This window comes from Chaetodon auriga, chromosome 23 (genome assembly GCF_051107435.1).
Source record: "Chaetodon auriga isolate fChaAug3 chromosome 23, fChaAug3.hap1, whole genome shotgun sequence".
NCBI classification, from domain to species: domain Eukaryota; kingdom Metazoa; phylum Chordata; class Actinopteri; order Chaetodontiformes; family Chaetodontidae; genus Chaetodon; species Chaetodon auriga.
The window spans coordinates 17926550-17948539 of record NC_135096.1 but is presented as its reverse complement, the minus strand read 5'-3'; the positions used below and the strand labels follow the sequence as shown (position 1 = coordinate 17948539).

Genomic DNA, 21990 nt, shown 5'->3' with positions numbered 1-21990 from the left:
TTATGACCAGAGGCGGAAACACTACCGCATTTGTGCACATGGGCCACCAAAATCACACAAAATCATGAAAAAATTATCATCTCACCTCATCAATTGAACGATGAACACTCATTGCAGCTTTTATTTTGAAACTGGAAGTGGACGTGATGAGGGCTTCCTGTTATAGCCGACTGTGCTGCTTTTATTGTGAAACTCACCGGATCTCGGCGTGTTGTTTATATGACCCTCCGGAGTCCGGACAGTGTCTTCGACTGTCCTCCGATCCCTGAACCGACCATGAACGCTCCTCTGCGACTTGCATGCGTGCTCCTCTTCGGCCACCTCTTGGCCTCCCTCTCCCCGGCCTCCTCCTGCCGAGACCGGATCCCTCCTCACGACCAGGTGGCCCGGGTCGCTCGCTTCGTGGCCCACCAGTGCGACTGGGCCTCCATGGCCACCATCTCCACCCACAAGCCGGTGGTGGGACAGCCGTTCTCCAACGCTTTCTCGGTCAGCGACGGGCCGGAGGGCTTCAGCACCGGGGTCCCCTACATGTACCTGACCCGCATGGAGATCTCCGTGCAGGACCTGGAGGTAACGTCCCCGTAGACCAGCTCAGTGTCTGAGTTTAAAAGGATTAAGATGTTTCATAGACTCTCTGGAAACTTCCTCTGTTCAAAACTGCGTAGAAAAATCATTAAAGTTAGCGAGGCCGTTATTAACTTTATGTTATCAACGGTGCTTTTACTGTAATATTAATCCATAAACTTAAAGTGTGTTTAGTGTCCAAAATAGTTAAATTATCATGAACTTTAAAAACTACCACAAAGAAAGTTGTAAAGTTTAGTCTTAATAAAGTATTTATATTACAATAATGTCCAATAATCAGTCAGCAGTGTGCAAAACTTTAGACAAAACTTCTTCTTAAACTTTGTACTGTTTGAAGTATTATAGAACTCATTTCAAACTTTCCAAAGTACTATTCAGTACTTCTGAAGGGATTTGTTTTAAGTGACAGACTTAATTTCCTGTAGTATTTGAACATTATTTCTGTGGACTTAACTTATTACTCCTCATGCTTCAGCTTTAGCATATAGCCACCCAAAATTCATTGTTTAAATATTGCTCTTATTTTGTATATTTGGAGCCATTAATATGTTAAAAATCTAACATATTAAGTCAGTTTTATTTTTTTTCCATCTCTAAAAAAATCACTTAGCTGCAGAATTCCCTAAAGTCATAAAATTAAACCTGCAGTTTAGCATTTATGCAACAGCAGAAGCTCCGCCATGACACAGCAGTTCCTTCACACAGTGACTCAGCAGTTTTGGAGTTAAAGTCACATGTCAGAGCTGAAGTCATGTGACAGGAAACCACAGACTGATGAGCGCAGCAGAAACGTGCAGGACACACACGCAGTGAACGGTCTCGTCACGTCACACTAATAAAACTTTGAGCTGTCGGTTAAAGAGTGAGAGATGAGCTGAAGAGCTGGAAGCAGGTGAAGTGAAGGACACGTCTTTGTCCTGCAGGTGGACCCTCAGGCGTCTCTGTCCATGTCTCTGGCTCAGACTGATTACTGCAGACAGCAGGGCTTCGACCCTCAGAGTCCTCTCTGCGCTCACGTCATCCTGTCTGGATCTGTGATGGAGGTACAAATGCACACACAAACACACCTGTGCATCCAGGTGATTAAGCCCAAGCAGTCACATGACCCTCACCTCCCTCCCCCTGTCCAGGTGAACGGGACGGAGGCAGAGTTTGCTAAGAAAGCTCTGTTCAGTCGCCATCCGGAGATGATCGACTGGCCGTCTGACCACAACTGGTTCTTCGCCAAGTTCAACATCACACAGGTACAAGTACTACAACTACTGCAACTATGAAGTACTGCCACTTACTACCACTACTGGTAGAGCTTGGATTGTTACTGCTGATTACTGCAAATTCAACGATAACTACTGTTAGTACTCTTGCTGCTGCTTGCTGCTGCTGCCACAAATACTACACATTACTACAAATACTACCAGTATTGCAACATACTGCTCTGATCTTACCCTCTGTACCACTGCTACTGCACCGACAACTACAAAGCTAGTACTATGACAACAAGTATGGCTACTGTTACTACATGTACATGTACTGCTAATGCTACTACTACAAATAGTACTTCTGTTTTTCCTGCTGCTGTCAGTGCTACTACATTACTACTACTAACAGCAGTACTCTGTGAAGTACTGCAGTGGAACCGGATCAGATTAAGATTTCATGAAATAAAAGCCTGACAAACCAAACTCAACTCATTTCTTTGAACATTTAATCAGATTTCAGTTATCAGACCTCCTGATAGGTCCAAACATCATCAGTCCCATCAGCCAATCAGAGGGCAGGCAGTGTGCTTAACGTCCATGTTCTTCCTCCGTGTTGCAGGTGTGGGTGCTGGATTATTTTGGCGGGGTGAAGATGGTCACTCCGGACGAGTATTACCAGGCTGAGCCGCACGGGAAGCACTACTGATGGTCAGAGCTGCTGGTTCATGTAGTTCTGTTTGTGCTGTTTGTAGTTCTATGATACGTGGTACACAAAGTACACACAAAACTACAACATGAGTCCGCCTGAAGCTACTTCAGTAGTTGTGTGTGAAACCTTCATCAGGAAACAGAAAGAAATACTCCGAATACTGAATGTTTTTCACGTGATGGGAAAATGCTGAAACTCTGGAAACTGAGCGAGTTCAGGATGTTGATGCCGAAACTGAAATTTAGATTAGATTTCAAATGAGTTAAAAATATTGAAGTGACGTCCAGGAATAATAATCCTCATCACAGAGCTGAATTAATAATCAACCTGATACTCACACTTCATCACTTTATTGTGTGTGTTCATCAGGGTTTGTGTGATTGTGTCAATGTGTCTCAGGTGTGTGAAATAATCATCAGGTGTGTGTTGTTGTCGTCATTTAGTTCGACCACCAGAGGGCGCTGCTGAGGAACTTCAGAAACAGAAACACAATCAAATCAAATGTTTGAAGAGTAATAATTCCATGATTTCATGTCAACAAAAATCTGGACAATTAAAAAAAAGAAAAAGTGCCTTTTAGATATTTCCTCTAACAGCAAACTTTAATTTAATCCGTCGTTTTCTTTTCCTTTCTTTGGTTTTGTTGCTCCACCAAACTCCATTCAGTAATGCTGAGATTTAAGACGTGTGAGTTGACAGATTTGCACTGGAAAGCAACAACAAACTGCACTTTATAACTTTATCACAGAGGGAACAAACAAAGATTCAGATGTTCTGGTAAATATTACAGGAGCTGGTTGATTTTCAGCTGCATTAAATAGATTCACTGTTTTTTATTTTAGATTCACTGGATTTATTATTGACAGAAGTTAATTTCTTCTAAAACGAGAAAACCTGAAGGTTTAATGAATGTCACCACAGTCAGGTTTGATTATTATTGTTATTATCAATTTCCTACAGCTCAACCAAGTTATAGGTCCTGAAGGCCCGACTGAGAAACTTTTACCAAAACTACAAGATTTTAAACCAACAGTCCGTAAAAAACTGGGTGTGATTTTTGACTCTGAGCTGACTTTTATCCCACATATCAAAAATATAACAAAAATATGTTTTTCTCCTCTTCAGAACGTAGCCAGAGTCCGCCCGTGTCTCTCTCAGGCCAGCAGAGGTGCTAATGCATGCTTTTATTTCCTGCTCTCTGGTCTTCCCAAAAAGAGTATTTCAAACCTCCAGTTACTTCAAAACTCAGCCGCTCGCGTGCTGACGAAGACCAGAGGGCGAGCCCACATTACACCCGTTTTACAGTCGCTGCATTGGCTCCCTGTCCGCTTCAGGATCCATTTTAAGGTTCTTTGACTCGTTTTTAAATGTCTTAACAGCCTTCTGTCGTATTCTATCCTATTTAATCTACTTTACTTGTTATCTTATGTATTTTTCTTCCTTTAACTGTTTAATTTATTTTAGTTATCTTATTTCTTGCCTTTTACTTTTAACTGCAGTGTTTCCTGTTTCCTCAGGGGGGTCCTCCACACTGTCAGCTGTGTCTGGTCTGCTGCTGGGGCTGCTGGTCCCGGGTCCCTTCGGCCCGGCTGGGCGGGGGGCTCCCCACCTTGGTGTGGGGGTCCACCTGTCTGTCGGAGTCGGGGGGCCCGGGTGCCGGCGCCCCCTGTGGTCATAGTCTGCGACGACTCCTCTCAGTGTGGACGGCCCCAAAGGTGGCGTTTTCCCCGATCCTCAGTGCCTTTCCATGTCCCACTACTGTGTGTGTGTGTGTGTGTGTGTGTGTGTGTGTGTGTGTGTGTGTGTGTGTGTGTGTGTGTATTTGTGGGTGTGCATATGTACATGCAGAGGGTGGGAGGGATGGGTTTTCTCTGTTTTTATGTTTTCCTTTATAATGTTTTGAACTGTTGTAAAGCACTTTGTGTTGCATTTTATCATGTATGAAAAGTGCTATATAAATAAAGTTTGATTTGATTTTAATTCATCCTTTCGGAACTACATCTCCCATGAGCCTTAGCTGTTGGCAGGCTTCCACAAGCTCATTGAAGCTGTAGTTCTTGAATATTAATGAAATGCTCAAAGTTTGCAATTTAGCTTTCAGCTTTTTTCATGCGTTCATATTAGAAGAACTTGAAGACTTTGCTGTGAAATTGTATTTTTTTTGATAAATATTAATGGATGATTTGTAGAAATAAAGTCTGTGTGAATAAATAAAACGGCTCCAAATCTTATTTTTGTTAATTTAGTGAAATGACTTGTAATGGATTTTCATAATTAGTGTAGAAACATGAAACATGTATAAGAATATTGTTTGTGTCCTTTAGTTTGAGGTATTTTCTGTCATGAACGTGTCTTTTGTGTGTATGAAACCTTCTATCTTTATGTCCTCGAGAGTCAAAAAGCTGCTTTTAGAAGTGAAAAGCTTCTGCCTCCAGAACAAGACAAGCGAAGTGTCCTCCCTCCAAAGTCTGACACACATCAAGATTTTTAAGATTTGCTCTCTGAAGAAACGTCAAAAAAGAAAAAGAAAAAGAAGATAAACAGACCAGAGAAACTTTGTTTTTCCATCTGTGTGTTGAAAGAGTGTGTTGGCGTGTGGGAGACGAGCTGGTGTACGTAGATGATGTGTGTCACCTGGCACAGCAGCTCCTCACCACTTCCTGTTCCACTTACAGACGACAAAGACTGAAGTTTGGCTCAGTCGACTCAGTCCGTCGCTGCTGACTGAAACCGGCTTGAAGAAAAACGTCTCTTGGGGAAACCGGTTTGGGATAGAGCTCCAGACGAGGATCTGTGGCCTGCTGCTCTTCATCGCTCTGTGTCCTCCGGCAGGTAAGACTCATCACACCCAGAGACTCAGTGTTCAATCCCACGAGCGAAGCCTCCACCGATGCTTCGACTTTCCCTCCGAGCCGACGTGAAAGCAGCTTCACTGCTCAAAGAAAACGCTGTGAACTTGGTTACAATGCATTTTTGAAACTATCGGCATGTTTGGGAGCTTCCATCAATCCTTCAACTGATGTGAAAACATTAAAAAATCACCAAACATACTCATGGAAATGGAAATGCTGTGGAATCAGACTAAGTGCTGGCCCACCAGTAAGAACTGATAACTTCCTGTGCGACATTCGAACGACTCCAGCAGCAGAAAATTAGCAAAAATAAACGTGGCGAGCAGAGAAACTTCTATGACTTCTTTCTGGCGGCCATGTTGGACGGCCTGGTTGTGTTTGTGTTCGTCTCGATGGGATCAAACTCTTTTCACATTTGTTGACAAAGAAAAAAATGACACGAATAACTACTTTAATTTTCTTTAACAATGATTTTGCATTCCGTAAATATCAGCAGATTAGCTCATTAAGCTAACTGTAGCAGCTGTTTGACAAATATTATTATTATTTTTATTATCGCTAACATGGCAGGTTAGCACTACTATTGGTGTGAAAAGGCAATATTTGGTTTCAGTTGTAGATTTTTATAGCTGGATTATTGGAGAAACTTGAAGTTGAAAGCTAGTTGCTAACCTAAGCTAGATGACACAAACACCAAAATGTTACTGACAGAACAACCCAGTGATGAACTGTCATCACAACAACATCCAGACAAACTGCACCATTAATACAGAAACTGGTTTATAAATCATGTTAAATTCAGAACAAACAAACAAGAGCAACCAGCTACGTAAACAGGAAGTCACTGTAGCATCACCAGCTAGCATAACTTCCAACAATGACAGTTTTCGAGGCTCCAGAGATAAATCTGTGTAAATGTCGGCATTTGTTTTAATTCTGTCTGCGTGCGTGAAGAAATCTGTGTTTCAGAGTTAGCAGTATTCACACAGTTTAGAATACGAGAGAATATGTGATTATGCTACGCTAACTGACGTTATTTGCCCATTTTGTCAGCTGTTATCAGCATGCTGCGTGTTGCACCAGAAGCTTGTGAAAAGGCCAAAATGAGCCAAAATGCTGCTAAAGGAGATACGAGGAGATGGTGACGGAAAAGACGACATACAACACTAAATATCATAAACTGCTTCACCACGTCAACCAACGGCTGAACCGCTGCACGCCAACAACTAACTGGTGGCCAACAAGCGTCCGTTAAATGGTCTGTTTTTGTTTTCTCATGGTGTTAAAGACCAGTTTGAATCATCAGCTGACCAGTTTAAACTGCAGAAAGTGTTGAGCATTAAATAACAGTTTACACTATCAAAGTTCAGAGCCGATAAAAACCAGTTTAAACCATCAAAATACCAGTTTTAGACCGACACTTTGGACCAGCGAAAGACCAGTTCAGTTTGTTTTCAGCAGGAAAAAAGACAAATATTGTTTATGAATCTGTAAAACAGCAAAAATGAATCTACAGAAATCATGTTCTATGATCATGATCATGATATGACGATGAGTGAAACGGAGGAACTTTAACAGAGCGACAGAAGTTTACGGACACTCAACAAAAGATGGCCTCCATTTTAGAAATCGCCCCAGCGCTGCGTTCAGGGGATAAACTCAAGTGCGTCACAGCTGAAAACGGGCTTTTACCTCCAGAGGTTTGAGGAGACGCTCAAAGATTTCCTCCACAGCAGCGTTCAGGTCTGCAGATCCTCCAGCGAAGAACGACAGAAAGGTCCGAATAAAATGAAACGCAGGGCAACATGAAGTCCTCCAGGTTCACAAAGTACAGACAAAACAAATGTTCACTGGCTAATAACGGAAACATCTTCGTTAAAGATGAGCAGATTCAAACCGTATCACGGAGGCTCAATGAGCTGACACCTTTTCAAAGGCCTGAACCAAAGGTTATTACCAAGATAAAAATCAACATTAAACTCCAAGAAATGACCTCCGACTGATGACGCCACAGCTGAGGAAGGTCCTCTGAACTCACTGATCTTCTTAAAACGCCTCGAAACTTTAAGTAAGGCTGTTTTTCCTTCATCGCTGCTGCCTATCAGCACGTTAAAGTCATTAAAACAGAATCAATGTGAGTGATCCACAGAGTGTCTCATCAAAAATGCCACAAATCCAAACAGCCAACTTCATTGCAGATGTTTTTAAGGGATTTAAACACGTGAAGAAAGATAATTTAAAGCAAAATCACTGATCATGTGACATGACGTCTTCTTAAAACACCTGTAAACTGAGAAATAAGGGTTTTCTTTCCATTTTAAGGCCGTTTTAAAGGCAGCTTTCAGCCTCCTGAAGGCTTTCTTTCAGGTCTAAACATAAAACGATGTTTTCCCGCTTTAATTGACCACATTTGAATGCAGCTTTGCACTGATGAAGCAGAGATTCCTTTCATTTAATAGAATATGTGGTAGAAAACGTTCCCGCTTCTGGTTGTCGTGGATCCAGAAATGGCCGAACCTCGTTTGTCTGATTGATTCGCTCTGTCGTGCTTTGAATTTGTGTTTTTAATGTAAAAAAGTGCCGATGTGACATTTTAGACACTGTCATTTCTCACTGAAGTTTAAAGTTTGAAGTCTAATCAGAAAATTAGCGTGATGGTGATGGTGTGAGGTGAAACAGCTGCTCGTGTTGTTTTGTAGTTGAAAAAATGGATCGACCACAGAGAGTGAACCCCCCCATCCCCGAGTTCAGGAAGCAACTCTGTGGTTTGTGAGCTGTGACTCTTAAAGCTCGTCTTCCCCAAAGTGAGCTTCAGCTCAGCGACAAAAGCTGCTGCGGTGACCAAAAACGAACGCACGCTTGTTTGAGTCGACAGTTTCGGTCCCCGAGACGCCCCTCAGACCCCCCCGCCGCAGAAAAGCCAGAAAAAGAGGTTGAAAACAGAAATTAGCAAGATTTTCTCCAATAAATGTCGACCTCGCCCACATTTTCAGCAACGTTTTCAGCGCATTTTCAGTGAAATCTGTCCTGAAGCGAAGGGAGTTTGGTTCGCTGTTTGTCAGGCTGGCAGCCATCTTTGATAAAGGTGTAAAAGATGGAGGGAAGAAAGAAAGAACGATGTGAAAACAGAGGCGGCGTAAAGAGACGAAGCTCGGCGGCAGGAAAACAAAGACAGAGCGATGAGGTGTCCTGATTTTCTGTCAGGTGTTCAGGAACTCAAACATACAGACGGTTTCACAACATTAAACCTCGACGAGCATCAGATAAAGTTTGAGCTCCAGTTCAGCAGAAATGATGCAACATCTCGTAACACTTTTCTATCTGATGGTGTTTATCTGAAAAAATGCATAACATGAAGATAATTATGGGCTGTAAAACATCTGTGGAGGATCAGTCCAGCATGTAGCCTCATGCTAACGTCAGCGCTTGCTAAGTTTAGCTTCATTGTCACTGAATTAAAACTGGTTGTTAACAAAGCTAACGTTAGCATGCTAATATTTGACCAGGAGCTAACATGGCGGCCACCTGTCACAAAAACAGCACATCATACCTCCAGTCATGAAACATTCCTTCCTGCTGACACAGTTGATTGCTCTTGATTGGATGGCGTCATGTTGTTTCCCAGCAACAGATTGACACATCACTCGTCTTCACTGGTTGAGACACTTCTTAAATGTTGGTGATATATCCTGATTTAAAACCGATATACACCAATAAATCACTGGTTTGAAACCAGTCAGTCGTGAACTGAGAGCTCACGACGATAAAACGGTTGTTATTATCTTGGTTGAACTGATGTGGCGTTCAAATGTTTCTTCCCAAACAAACCCAAATTTACCAAAAACCACATTAAGCAACAGAAGCTAGCCTATAAGAGCGCCGTAGGCTCGGCTGTCTGGTCGGCCATCTTTGATCTCTCTGGGCCTTATTGGAAAGCATTCGAAGGTGTTCAGAAATGGAAATGCAGTTAATTCCAACACCTGAAGGCAGCATTAAACACATCATGACATGCGTCTCTGCTCTCTTAAAGCTGCTTTAAAGTTGTTCAACAGGCTGAATTCTTATTAAAGATGATTTTTTGTAGTTTCATTCAGGAAACTGTCGCCGCTCTCTGACTGTTTGAAGTCTCTCATTTTACAATAAACGCTCTAATAAAGCGTTTACGCTCACTAAACCATTGATGTCTGTTTCCACTCGAGCTGTTTGAAAGTTTCCAGACGCAGCGGTGGAAAACGAGAAGTGTTTACGTGAAGAGATTAATTCTGAATGAAACAAACTGAATGTAACTGTCTGACGCACTCTCGCCCTCGACGTGAAACTCACAGTAAAACTCCTTTTTCCACCTGCTGTTTGCTGCTTACAGTAAATGTTGACGTTCGTGTCACGTCTGAACACCAGCTGGTGTGTTTCAGTGAAACGACTGCAGGCTGTGGACCCTGAAGACGTCCACAGAAGACACTTCGGCCCTCTTTCAGCCTCGAGTCGTGTCTGCAGGTGTTCTCAGCCTCACGAGGATGCTGGGGACAGAGATTTGGGATGAATGTGTTTGTCAGTCACTCGCTGCTGCTTGTGAAGTTGAATTTCTGTGAGAAGCCGTGAAAAAAATGAGCATTTTAAGCGACTGAAGCTGTCGACGCTGGAGGTTTGCAGTCGTGTCAGACAAAGACACGGTGAAAATCTGCTGAGAGGCTGGAACCAGCTGTTTTTCTCATTTACAAGTTTGAACTGATCGCTTCGTTTTCATTGATTTTTCTGTCAAAGTCACTTCGTGGTCTTTTGGAAACGCAGCTGAGAGCGGAGGCTGCTGATGCGTTCGAGGACACCCTGTTGTGATGGAAAACGCTGCTGGAGTTCTGTGAATGGAAACGAGCCGTGGCCGTCCTCAGTCTGTGTTGATGATGAGTCATTAAACGCGATGCTAATCATGAACCGTGTGACGAAGCTTTCCGCCGAAGTCTCTGTGAAGGACTGACAGTGAAGGACGCCGCGTTTTCAGCCGACTCCGTTCCATTGAAACGTGTCCCCTCGTCCTCTGCGTCAGGACAGTTTGAGCTTCGTTCATGTGTTGTCCTTCCAGGAACCAAACCAGAGCTGAAGGACGCAGTCAGCCGCCAAATTATTAGGAACAGTGAAAATGAGTCTGAGGTTTACGGTTCAAACGTTGTTGCTGGTGTGAAAGTCTCGTTTTGTCTTAGTGACGGACAGTTTTACTACAAATATACTTTTCACGAGTATTTCTTCACTTGTCTTCGGTCCGTGTAAAGACACAGCAGTGACGGTACTACTGCTACTGCAACTCTACTGTAATACTATCACTGTTATCAGTGCTGCTGAGGAGGTACTTGGATTCAAGAGTAGTAATACGATGTAAAAATACTCTGTTACACGTCTGACATGAGAACTTTCAACCGAAACAATCCTTGAAAAGTATTATCAGCAAAATGTACTCAAAGTATCAAAGGTAAAAGTACTCGTTTTGCAGAGTTTTATTATATATTACTGTATTGTGGTTCATCTGATATTATTTGACACAGCTGTCAGATAAAAGTGGTAAAAGTACTGCTGTCTGGAATTCAGTTTAAAGTAGCACAAAATGGAAATACTGAAGTACAATCCCTCAGCGTACTTTGAGCATAAATATACTACAAGACCTGAGAGAGGACGGTCTCTGGAGCTCTGAACGGTGGGTTTGTGCACCGCTGATCAAAGATTATTTCCTGTTTTACTATTTATGTACCTCTACTACAATAAATGAACTTTCTCCACTGTGGAAGAAATACTGCAACTTTTAATTTCAGCGTTTTGTGTCAGTTTAAACTCTCCACTCTTTATTTAAATAGTTTTTCTGGTTTCTGTTTAATTAAGCTGCATTTCTTGTGCTTCCACTACGAATCCTTTGCTACGTTATGACACCGATGACGGTTTTTCATCTCTAAATCTGCACATTTATCCCTCTTATCCCTCTTATCTGACAGCCTGAAACGTAGATTTGATTTAAAACATGACCAAAGCTCGATAAATATCCTGAGTAAAATGAGTAAATGTGGTCAGTTCTGAGAGTTTATGTGGAAAATTGAACTGTTGTTTGTGCACTTGTGTGTGAGAGGTTTTATGTGCAGTGGAGAGAGTTTATTATCACTGATACGAACTTAATTAACGACACTTATTAGCTCAAATTAAGAGTCTTTAATCCTTCTGCTGCGATTTCTACAATGACACTGATGTGCAAATATTAAATATACGTTTATTTCTGCTCCGTTAATTAGGTCAAATTTTTAGATTTTAGACACAAAATTAGGAGAACTCGTTGTATGCGAGCTTGACCCGTGCGACACTCGGCTACGTTACAGTTAACACATTCATTGATCTTAACTCCCTGAAACTGACCTCAGATCAGTTTGGAGTTCATTCTGTGGATCACTAAAATTTGACCTTTTTTAAAGCAGGTTTTGTTTGGAGTTTTATGTGTGTGTGTTACACTGACTGATGATGTGTGCATGAACCTCCCCCCGCTGTGTTCATGAGATCACCCCCACACCCCACCCCCCTGACCACACACACACACACACACACACACACACGCACACACACCGCTGCTTGAAGCCGACTTCCTGTTCTGTTTATATTTGATCTATCTTGGCTCTTATCTAACTTTATCTCTATCAGAGGTTCCACTGAGCCTCAACACAAGACGAGGATACCAGCGAGATAATCTGCTCTTCATCAGTGTCGCCATGGCAACGCAACAACGTCATCAACCAATGGATCGATTTAGTGATAAAAAGCTAATAATCGCCAGAGTTTCTGGCCCGGCGTGACGTTTCAGACGTGCCGCTTTGGAGTTCTTCTCTTGAACGTGATGATGATGATGAAGAGAATCGATGATGATGATGATGAACGATGAAGAGAATCGATGATGATGATGAACGATGAAGAGAATCAATGATGATGATGATGATGATGATGATGATGATGATGATGATGAGCTCAGCTCCAGAAACGTGTTTCTCAGGTCTGACCAGCGAATAAACTCAGACGGCGTGTTTGTGGTGAGAGGCCACTGAGGTGTCATCTCTACACATCTTCAGCTCTGTGGTTTGGGGGCCTCCTCGTCCTCGTCCTCGTCCTCGTCCTCGTCCTCATCTTCGTCTTCGTCCTGTCATGAGTTTCCAGGAATCTGTCCATCAGTCACTTCTTCCTGCATCATCTGCTCTGAGATCAGCTTTAATAATCATGAATCCTGATGAAGAATACCAAGAAAAATGCAGAGCAGTGAGATTAGATCACGTTTTAAACACAAGTCTGTTTGTGTCGAAATGTAGAAACTTTATTTAAAACACATTTCTGAACAGAATGACAGAAAATTTATTTCTTCAAACTCTGACTGACTTTTCATCATTTTGGCCTCTTTGAATGTTTAATGAGAGTTTCTGAAGGTTGATGCTCTCTTTCACTTTTACACACACACACAGAGTCATAACTATTTACACACCCACACTAAACCACACACACACTCACACACACACACACACACACACACCTGTCATTGTGATGGAGGAAACCGCTGAGCTCCATCACACACATTCACACACTGTAGAAACAAAAGTGTGTTAACCACGTCAGTCCCAGCAGAGCGCTGCCGTCCTGCCTGCTGCCTTGCACCTCATTGGTCCACCTCGCAGTCAATCATCATGTGGACAGTCCTGGCCCAAAATCAGCTGTGATTGGCTAGAACTCCTCCTCGTGTGTTGTCATAGTGACCCAATCACTGAATTGCTGTTTCTTTTCTGTAATGAGAGGAGACGTTCATGTCCGTGTGTGTGACCTCTGACCTTTGACCTCCACAGAGGTGGTGAAGATGTACGACCCTCAGATGTGTTACATCCTGGACGGCTTCCTCGCTCTGTACGGACTCATCATCACTGGCATGTTCATCAAGGAGAAGGTGAGTCGGCCCAGAGGATTCACGGCTCGGTGCTCACAGAGCAGAACTCGGGTTCAAAGGAACGACCCGAGTTCTCTCGTGTTCTCCGTCACTTCGCAGACGCTTTAGATTCGCGTTTCTGCTCATGTCTCCTCATTTCTTCTGTCACATGTTTCAGTTCTTCAAAGGCAAAGGGAAGGCGACGGACGAGAACATCTACAGCGTGAGTGTCACCTCTTTGACTCCGAGCGGGTCAGTTAGCATGCTAACGCTAGCTCTGTGGGTATCAACATGAGACAGAACAGTCATCTGAGAGAGCTCGTTCAAGACGATGATGTCAGTGATGAAGAGGGTCCGGGGGGCTTCTGGTTTGTGTTCCTCTCTGATGGAGTTTGTTCTGTTTGTGGCGTTCAGGATCTGAGAGGTCAGGACACCGGAGGGTACGCCCCACTGATGAGAGGAGACCCCGAGCGAGGACGAGTGAGTCTCACTCTGTGTGTCTGACTCTGTGTGAGCTGTGTTCTCCGGCTGCTCTATGAGGAACGTTCCTGGTGTTGGTTCTAGAGGACAGTGCACCATGTATCAAGGCTGCTTGTGTAACTTCTGTCATGGAAAACTTAGAAGAGCTGTGATGAACAGGAACCTTGAAATGTGCTCAAACCTAACTGACTGATTCTAACGTTCTGCTCTGTTCTGTTCTGCTCTGCTCTGTGTGGTAGAACCGCAGGGTGCTGGATGACGACACCTACACGGTAACAAACCTTTGAGTTTGAGCTGAGCATTTGAGCCGATTTCATTGAAAACGATCAGTTATTGATTTAAAAACTGGATTTGTTCAGCGCTGCGTCTACATATGATGTGACATTTGATTGTTTTTAATATTCAGGACTTGAACAAACGCACCGATGGAGAATATAAGGAGCTTCCTGTTAAAAGAGAGGTGAGTCTGCTGTAGTGTTTGAAGTATCATGAAATATTTTCCAGAATTTTTGGATCAGTCTGCGAATTATTTCCATTGAGAGTCTCGTCGTTAACGTTTGTCTGTTTGCGTCTGCAGCGTCAGAGAAAGAACGAGCAGGTGTACCAGGTGAGTGGAAGAAAAGATATTTCATGTTTTTGTGTGTTGGTCAGCAGCTTTGGTTTTGGTTCGGTCTATTTGCTGGAACAAACAGTTTCTCGTGTCTTCAGGGTCTCAGCTCGGCCACCAAAGACACATACGACTCGCTGCAGATGAAGCCGCTTCCTCCTCGCTAACGCCGCCTGATGACTGAAGTCTTCTCCTGCTTCCTGTCAGCCTCAACCAAAAAACACAAGCGTCTGTGTGAGACACATCATTTGGCTGAAGGTCTTGTTTTAAGACAAGGACGGTCTCAGTTTGACCCTCCACCCTTTATTCAGTAGATTCGTCCTCAAAGGTTCAAACATGGACAGAAATGTGCATTTTTCATTCTTTCAGGTCATTTTTTTCTTGCAGTTTATCAGCTGGACGGTCTGGGTTTCATCAGTTGTTCTAAAGATTTATTCAGGTATTTTAATTTGAAGGGGATGATTAACACCAACCGCTGCTCAGCTTTCAGCTGCATGTGGTCAATTCTCACATTTTTCAAATTACTTCTGCACAGAATCTGAAAAATGGCGGCAGACCGTCCACCTGTTCCTGTTCTGACTCTGTTTCATCATGAAGGAGTGTAACTCCTCTGCGTGGTTAAAATGAAGGAGTGGGCTTTAAGGGACCTCGTAAGACCAGGTCCAGATCACAGAGGCTGATGATTAACAGCAGCTGGTGGAGTAACATGCAGGCCTGAGAGCTTCATCATCGCTCTCTGAAACAGCTGATGCTAAATGAAAACTGCTTTCAGGTGTGCTAACAGTGCCAAAGATTTGATCCCACACGCGACTTTTCATCCAACTTAAAATGGTGTGAAACGTTTAAAAGGCTCCGTCCAAAGCTGCAGAGGTGGAGAGGCTCAATGTTTAAAGAGTTATTTTAAGTAAAAAGACACCGAGGCAAAAAAAGAGAGTTCAAATAATAAATAATCATCTCAATACATGCAGACAAAATATTAAAACCTTTTAAATGAGAGAATTCTGTTTAAAAACGTTTAAAATGTTTCTTCATCCTGCTTCTTTTCACAATAAAGTCATTTGATTGCAGCTCATTTTTACTTCATTCCAGCGAAATCAAAACAAAAAGGGCAGAGCCTGTCGTGTGATTGGCTGTTGCTTGTGTGGACAGCCAATCACACTACAGGCTCGGAATTAGATGAATAAGTAAAAAGAGCTGCAATAAATACATATTCATGAAATCAATAACAATGAAGCTTTTAAAGCTTATTTCACGATTTCATGGTTAAATTCCACATTTTATCTGCATTTATTCATATTCATTTTTCATGCTGTCATATTTATTATTTATAATAATAAATAATAAAAAATGCATAATAAAAAAGGTCTGCCATAATTCAGCTTTAAGATTTTATTGTAGAATTTAAAAACATTTAGCGCAGCTTTAATTTTCCTTTTTTCTGCTTTAAAAGTAGTTTTCTTTTTTTGTTGCCGTCATTTCCTGTTTTGATGATTTTGATTATTTGCTGTAATAATTTAACCACAGTCCCTTTTTCATCCATTCAAATTTTAAAGTTTTTTCCTCCGATGTTTCTGTTTTCTTTTCATATGTTCGGTGGTTATTATGAAAGTTTTCATTGGTTTTGTTGTTCTGATATTTTCCTGAGAATTCATGCTGGAATCAATCTGATCATTTGTGTCTTTATGAGTATTTTGTTTCAATGCTGAAGGTCATTTTGCTCTGTAAAAGCCATTCTGATCTCACTTAGATTAACATGTGGTATAGAAATGTCTATAATAGCATGAAGTTTTACAAATTCCGCTTTTGTCACCTGGTGGACAAGAACAGAATAAACATCTCTGAGGTTCACTGCACAGCAATGCATTTTTATTGACTTCATAATTTGTTGGATTTTTTTGGAGTTTAGTTTCCACCTTTTCAAATTAAGAGACTAAGGGCTACCATACAGAACAGCTTGATTAAAGGTTGCTTTAGACAACCGTGTTTGGTGTGTTTTCAGGGGTAAATTAAGGTTTAACTGATAGTTATTTTTCAGAGGTTTTTGATTAATAATTCGCAAACAGTAGTTTTATTTTGAAAGGAATGAGCGGAACTTGGAAGCGGCTAGTTTGACGCTAGACGCAAACAGCTGGTTAGATTGGTAGGCTATGAGGCTAACAGGCTCGCTGTGTCACTGCTGTGTGTTACGATGGCAGCTGAACCAAAACATTAGCACTAATGCTAACGTAAAACAATGCGGTGTGATTCATTAGAACGACAATAATTCATCTTAAGGGCTGTGCTAATTACTAGCCAGTTTGCTAACGATTAGCGAGCCCTGCTAGCCGCGCTCCCAACAACAACAACAGCTGCTGTCAACACTGAATTCTTCCTCGTTAGCAGCAGCAGCAGCAGCAGAGTTTCACCCCAAAAACGATCATTTAAAAGAAATCCAAATGGAGACAAACGCACCGAAGCGAAGAGACAACAAGAAATCACTGCGTGTGAAGGTGATCAGCCTCGGAAATGCCGAGGTCGGAAAGGTAAGTGACTCCCAGCTTAATTTAGACCAGATCCCATATTGAATTCAGGCAGATTTTAGCTCAGATGCTTCAAGCTACGACTAACATTGAAAACAAGCCTTCTTTGTAGAGCTAACCAACGATATATTTGTTATAAACTGTTTTTAAAGATGATGCTAACTTAAAAGATAAACGTTTCTTCCGTTTTTCTTCTTATGTTTATGGTGCTGTTCAGTCTGAGTTGTTTTTAGTTTTAAAACCAGATTCGTTATAAACATTAATTACTTGAACACATTCTTGCTTATTGCTTATAATTCATACACAGTACAATATAAACGAATATGTAATTCTAAAGACAGATATGTCCTCTAAAATTCGGCGTGTATATTGCTCGTCGATATTAAATAATGTGTTTTATTAGTAACATTTCTCCTGCAGACTTCATTGATTTGGACGGAGGCACTTGCAAGTATCGAGCAAAATGAACCAGATGAAATGCTGACATTGTTCTGAAGTTCCGTCTGTTTGGTGTGTAATATGTGTGCCGAATACTCCAGCAGAACCCAGTGATTCGAAATAGTCAATTAAGTTTGGTTTCACTCATCTGTGTTTTTTATTAAATTATTGTATATTTGATTAACACCATCATGCTGTCTTCACGCAAATCAGATGTCTGTATAGGTAATTGTTTCAATGCGGAATTTGCCCAAACAATACAGTAATTCTAAAGCAGTTATGAATTAGACTTTTACACATTAATGCTTAACTTTTTATAAAGGTGCCCTAAAATTGGCAGAATCTCCATTAAAATTCGGCATACATCTTACTTTTTAAAGTTAATATTCAATTTAAATAATTAGTTTTGTTGTCAACATTGCTCCTCTAGTCTTCATTTAACAATCCAACTCTAAATCTCTAGATTTCTGAAGGAAGTCTGGTATGAAAGAGCTCATTATGAATTATTTTCCTTTTCAGAGCTGCATTATCAAACGTTACTGTGAGAAGAGGTTTGTTCCCAAATATTTGGCCACTATTGGCATCGACTATGGCGTCACCAAGTGAGTTTATGTCTCATCTGTTACTGTGTGTAAATGTTTGCTTTGTTCTATATTTAAAACATTTGATTCTTGTACTGAAGCAGAACGGCACTGTACCATTTTATGTTTCTCTATTCCAGGACTCGATTAAAACGTCATCATAGGAGAAGAACTGTGTCGTATGTGGTTCTATAAATCTGGTGATATGTGTGTTGTGTTTTCAGAGTTCAGGTTCGCGATAGAGAAATCAAAGTGAACATCTTTGACATGGCTGGTCATCCTTTCTTCTATGAGGTGAGTCAAAAGTTCACTTCATACTTGACCTTTATGTCATTGTTTATGCGTATTTTGTAAACGTTCAAACTTGTACGTAACGAATGAATGAATGTATTTCCACACAAAGACGATTAAAACAGCTGCAAGATGAGGAAACGTTTCAGAAAAAACATCATGAAATCATGTCAGAGGTCATCGAGTCTAAGAATTGTACTGAGGGAAAGCTGCCAGCAGGAGGTGCTGATGAACCAGGAAAATGACATTTTCCTTCTTTCTTTCTTTCTTTCTTTCTTTCTTTCTTCTTTTCTTTCTTTCCCTCCTGTCCTCCTCCTCCTCCTCCTCCTCCTTCCTGTTATTTCTGTCCATCAGGTGCGTAATGAGTTCTATAAGGACAGTCAGGGGGTGCTGCTGGTCTATGACGTCGGCCTCAGGGAGAGTTTCGACGCTCTCGACAGCTGGCTCGGGGAGATGAAACAGGAAATGGGCTCTCAGGCCAACATGGACAGCATCGTGTTCATCGTATGCGCCAACAAGGTCGGACTCATTCCAGCATCCGTTTAACACAACATGCCTCAAATCATGATGCTGTTGACTGAATGATGTCACCTGTCCGCCGTGCAGGTGGACCTGACGAAGCGGCGGGTGGTGGACGAGGGGGAGGGGCGTCTGTGGGCGGAGTCCAGAGGGTTCCATTACTTTGAGACGTCAGCACAGAGCGGCGAGGGCATCAATGAGATGTTTCAGGTACACACACGTGCACGCGTGCACACACACACACACACAAAAGAAATAGTTTTGAGCATTGTGTGTGCGTGTGTGTGTGTGGCCTCTCAGGCGTTCTTCTCGTCCATCACCGACATGTGTGAGAACGGTGGGAAACGTCCGGTGTCTGAGGTCAGCGTGGGCTTCACCAAAGAGCAGGCCGACACCATCCGACGCATCCGGAACAGCAAGGACTCCTGGGACATGCTGGGCGTCAAACCAGGCGCCACGCGGTGAGTGGACGCTCAGGGTCAAAGGTCGGGCTGGGCGTCGCTCTGAGTTTGGTTTGTGGCGGAACATGAAGTGTCCACAGACGGGACGTTCGTGTGCTCTGACTCACTGTTTGTGTGTCTCACCTTGTTTCCAGGGAGGAGGTGAATAAGGCGTACAGGAAGTTGGCCGTCCTGCTTCACCCGGACAAATGCGTGGCCCCCGGCAGCGAGGACGCCTTCAAGGCCGTGGTGAACGCCCGCACCTCGCTGCTGAAAAACATTAAATAACACAGACAGACACGCCTGAAGCCTCTGGGACAGACTGGACCTCCCGTCACTGAGACATGGACTGAAGACACGCGCGCGGCCGTATGAACAGTGTTTATTTATTCCTGTATTTATTCAGCGTAAAGGTCTCGTGTGCCATGTTGCTTGCCACAGTGCTGTATGCCAACATAACGTCTGGTCTCGGACCAGTTTTAACTTATTTCCTACATTTTAACTCGAAACAGTTTTAACGTGAGCAAGCAAGAGAGAGAGAGAGAGAGAGAGAGTGTGTGGAAGACGATTAGCGCCCCGCTGCGCTCGGAAAACATGGCGGCGTCTCGCTGCGTCGAGCCGACGAATCACTGAACTCAGTCAGACATTTCAAGCCGTAAAACTCGAGTTATCATTTTGAGATTAAAGTCAGGATTTTAAAAATCTCATAGTTTTGACTTTTTTCCTTCAGAATTCTGAGATTAATCTCAAAAGTCAAAGTTTGTTTCTCAGGGCGCTCGTCCTAACACAGTTAACAGTGTGTGTGTGTGTGTGTGCGTGTGTGTGCGTGTGTGCGCGCTGTGTTCTGGTTAACGTCGTCTCTCGTCCTGGTGACGATGTCGGCCGAGCGGCAGGTCAAAGGTCAGTGTTTGACTTCACATCGTGGACACAGAGCTGACAGACGTCCAGCTCTGAATCCAATCTGACGTCTCATCATGGAAGTCGATGGATTTCATTCAGTGTGACCTTTAATGTTTAAAAGCTCCGTATGAACCGTTTGTCCATAACGCCGCACAGCTCCGCCCCCCCAGCTCCGCCCCCCCCAGCCCCATTTTTAACGCCTGGTTGCCAAATAGAAGTTAAAGGTGTGATGTAATCGAAATGCATGTTTAATAAGAATAATGGTGAACTTTTATACTTTCCACGTGGCCAAACCTGCCAACTCCTCATCCCAAATGTCCCTCACTGATGACATCACCGGCCCCTGGCTGATGATTGGTCAATGCAGCGACTAAACTGAACTAAACTAAACGGACGGCTGGTTCGCTGTGAGCTGATGGAGACGAGTCAGCTGCTGTTTACAGGATGTTTGTCCATTTTTTCATTTCATACCTCAAATCACTAAAATGACCTCAAATTCCTGTTTTTCTGTCAAAGTGATTCCTGAAATCAGTGTTTCTCAGTTCCGCTCCTCGGTGCCCCCTGCCCTGCATGTTTAGATGTTTCCCTCCTCCACCACACCTGATTCAAACGATCAGCTCGTCATCGAGCGCTGCAGTGGCCTGATAACGAGCTGATCGTTTGAATCAGGTGTGGTGGAGCAGGAAACGTCTGCAGGGCAGGAGGCCGAGGGCCGGAACTGAGAAACACTGCCTCAAACGATCATCTTCTTTCCTGAAGTGACTACTTTCTTCCTTGAATTAAATTTTTCATCATCATTTATTACCTCGGAACTTTTCCCCTCACTGACTCATTTGTTCTCTCAAACTGTCAGATAATTCCTTGTTTTTTTCCGTCGTTTGTTCCCTGAAGCAGCGGATGTGTTGTGAAGTGGCTGATGTGACCCTGAAACTGTTGAACTCCATCACATTTCTAATTCGTTCCCCCAAATTGATTTTTTCCCCACATTCAAAATTTATTTCCAGAAATAATGAATTTGCTCCCTTGAAGTGACTCATTATCCCTGAAATTGACATTTTCTGTTTTCATTTCTATTGTTTCCTCTGTTCTGTGCTCGCATCGTGATGAAAACAACTTCTGTCCTGAAATAGTTGGAACAAATCAAATTTTAATTTGCTGTCTTAAAGTATGTTGAGCTTTGAACTGTTTGATTTATTCCTAAAAGCTGAAATTCAAGCCTTCAGACGATCAAGTCGCTCGTTCACTCTGAACCTGAGGGTGGATTCATTCACACGTCTTTGGTAAATGATGAAGATGAGCGGCTCTTTCCTGCTTTTGTCTCTTGACAGGCAGAATTGTTTCACCTGAACGTTTACATGGAAAAGAAAGACACGCGTCCATTTACCTGCTTTGTCCTGTGTCCGTCCATGTTTGACGAGGTGTAGAAGTGCTCGAGTGTTCGCACTGTAGAGACTTGAACGATCGCATGAACATAACCAGTATGAACGTTTTATATTTTTACAACATAAACACGGGAATGAACATGTCAGAGACGTAAAGGCTGAGCTTCCACTGGTTGACTCATGGGATGTGTGTGTGTGTGTGTGTGTGTGTGTGTGTGTGTGTGATTGTGATTGTGATTTAATCCTAAAGTTTGATCGATTGATCTCAACATATACTTGAGATAAATCAATCCGTCAATTTCAATATAAAATTTGAAAGTCACTGTCTTTTTCCAAATGTGAATTGATGGATTTAGTCCAGACTCTTCTTCCAGGACTGTTTGTTTGAAGACACTGATGTTATTTTGTCCCAGCTGAACGTCCTCAGTCCCTCATGACTGTCCATCACACTTTAATGGTCACATGTGTTGATGATGTGTTTCCTGTCGCCATTAAGGTCGAGTTCACAATAAAGCAGGAGAAGAAAAATGGCTCTTAGTTTGTTCACCTCAGTGAGGACAC

At 42.6% G+C, this 21990-nt stretch overlaps 2 protein-coding genes across 5 annotated transcripts; both read left to right on the top strand.

Annotated features, from left to right (window-relative positions):
• Positions 1-211: 211 nt before the first annotated feature.
• creg1 (cellular repressor of E1A-stimulated genes 1) lies at positions 212-16211 on the top strand. Of its 4 annotated transcripts, XM_076723919.1 has the most exons (10): positions 1811-1832; positions 2407-2495; positions 5172-5328; positions 13196-13293; positions 13451-13495; positions 13687-13752; positions 13992-14024; positions 14159-14212; positions 14330-14359; positions 14461-16211. In XM_076723919.1, the coding sequence occupies exons 2-10, from the start codon at positions 2493-2495 to the stop codon at positions 14524-14526; spliced, it is 552 nt and encodes a 183-aa protein (XP_076580034.1). In that variant the 5' UTR covers positions 1811-1832; positions 2407-2492; the 3' UTR covers positions 14527-16211. The 4 variants fall into 4 exon arrangements, with proteins under 4 accessions (XP_076580033.1, XP_076580032.1, XP_076580031.1 ...); XM_076723918.1 differs by lacking the exons at positions 13196-13293; positions 13451-13495; positions 13687-13752; ... (2 more) ...; positions 14330-14359; positions 14461-16211 and adding exons at positions 212-573; positions 1512-1631 and having other exon boundaries at positions 1719-1832; positions 5172-5246; XM_076723917.1 differs by lacking the exons at positions 5172-5328; positions 13196-13293; positions 13451-13495; ... (3 more) ...; positions 14330-14359; positions 14461-16211 and adding exons at positions 212-573; positions 1512-1631; positions 2940-3001 and having other exon boundaries at positions 1719-1832.
• Positions 16212-16450: 239 nt separating this feature from the next.
• Positions 16451-21959, top strand: dnajc27 (DnaJ (Hsp40) homolog, subfamily C, member 27). Its single transcript, XM_076723560.1, has 7 exons — positions 16451-16881; positions 17836-17918; positions 18122-18191; positions 18543-18707; positions 18795-18917; positions 19008-19168; positions 19303-21959. Exons 1-7 carry the CDS (start codon positions 16795-16797, stop codon positions 19433-19435), a joined length of 822 nt encoding a protein of 273 aa, XP_076579675.1. The 5' UTR covers positions 16451-16794; the 3' UTR covers positions 19436-21959.
• Positions 21960-21990: the final 31 nt, after the last annotated feature.

Coding starts and splice junctions, on each gene's coding strand:
- creg1 (XM_076723918.1), top strand. CDS start 220: ATGACCCTCCGGAGTCCGGACAGTGTCTTCGACTGTCCTCCGATCCCT. Junction 574..1,511: donor TCTCCGTGCAGGACCTGGAG/GTAACGTCCCCG, acceptor TTTGTCCTGCAG/GTGGACCCTCAGGCGTCTCT. Junction 1,632..1,718: donor TGTCTGGATCTGTGATGGAG/GTACAAATGCAC, acceptor CCCCCTGTCCAG/GTGAACGGGACGGAGGCAGA.
- dnajc27 (XM_076723560.1), top strand. CDS start 16,795: ATGGAGACAAACGCACCGAAGCGAAGAGACAACAAGAAATCACTGCGT. Junction 18,192..18,542: donor GTCATCCTTTCTTCTATGAG/GTGAGTCAAAAG, acceptor TCTGTCCATCAG/GTGCGTAATGAGTTCTATAA. Junction 18,918..19,007: donor GCATCAATGAGATGTTTCAG/GTACACACACGT, acceptor GTGGCCTCTCAG/GCGTTCTTCTCGTCCATCAC.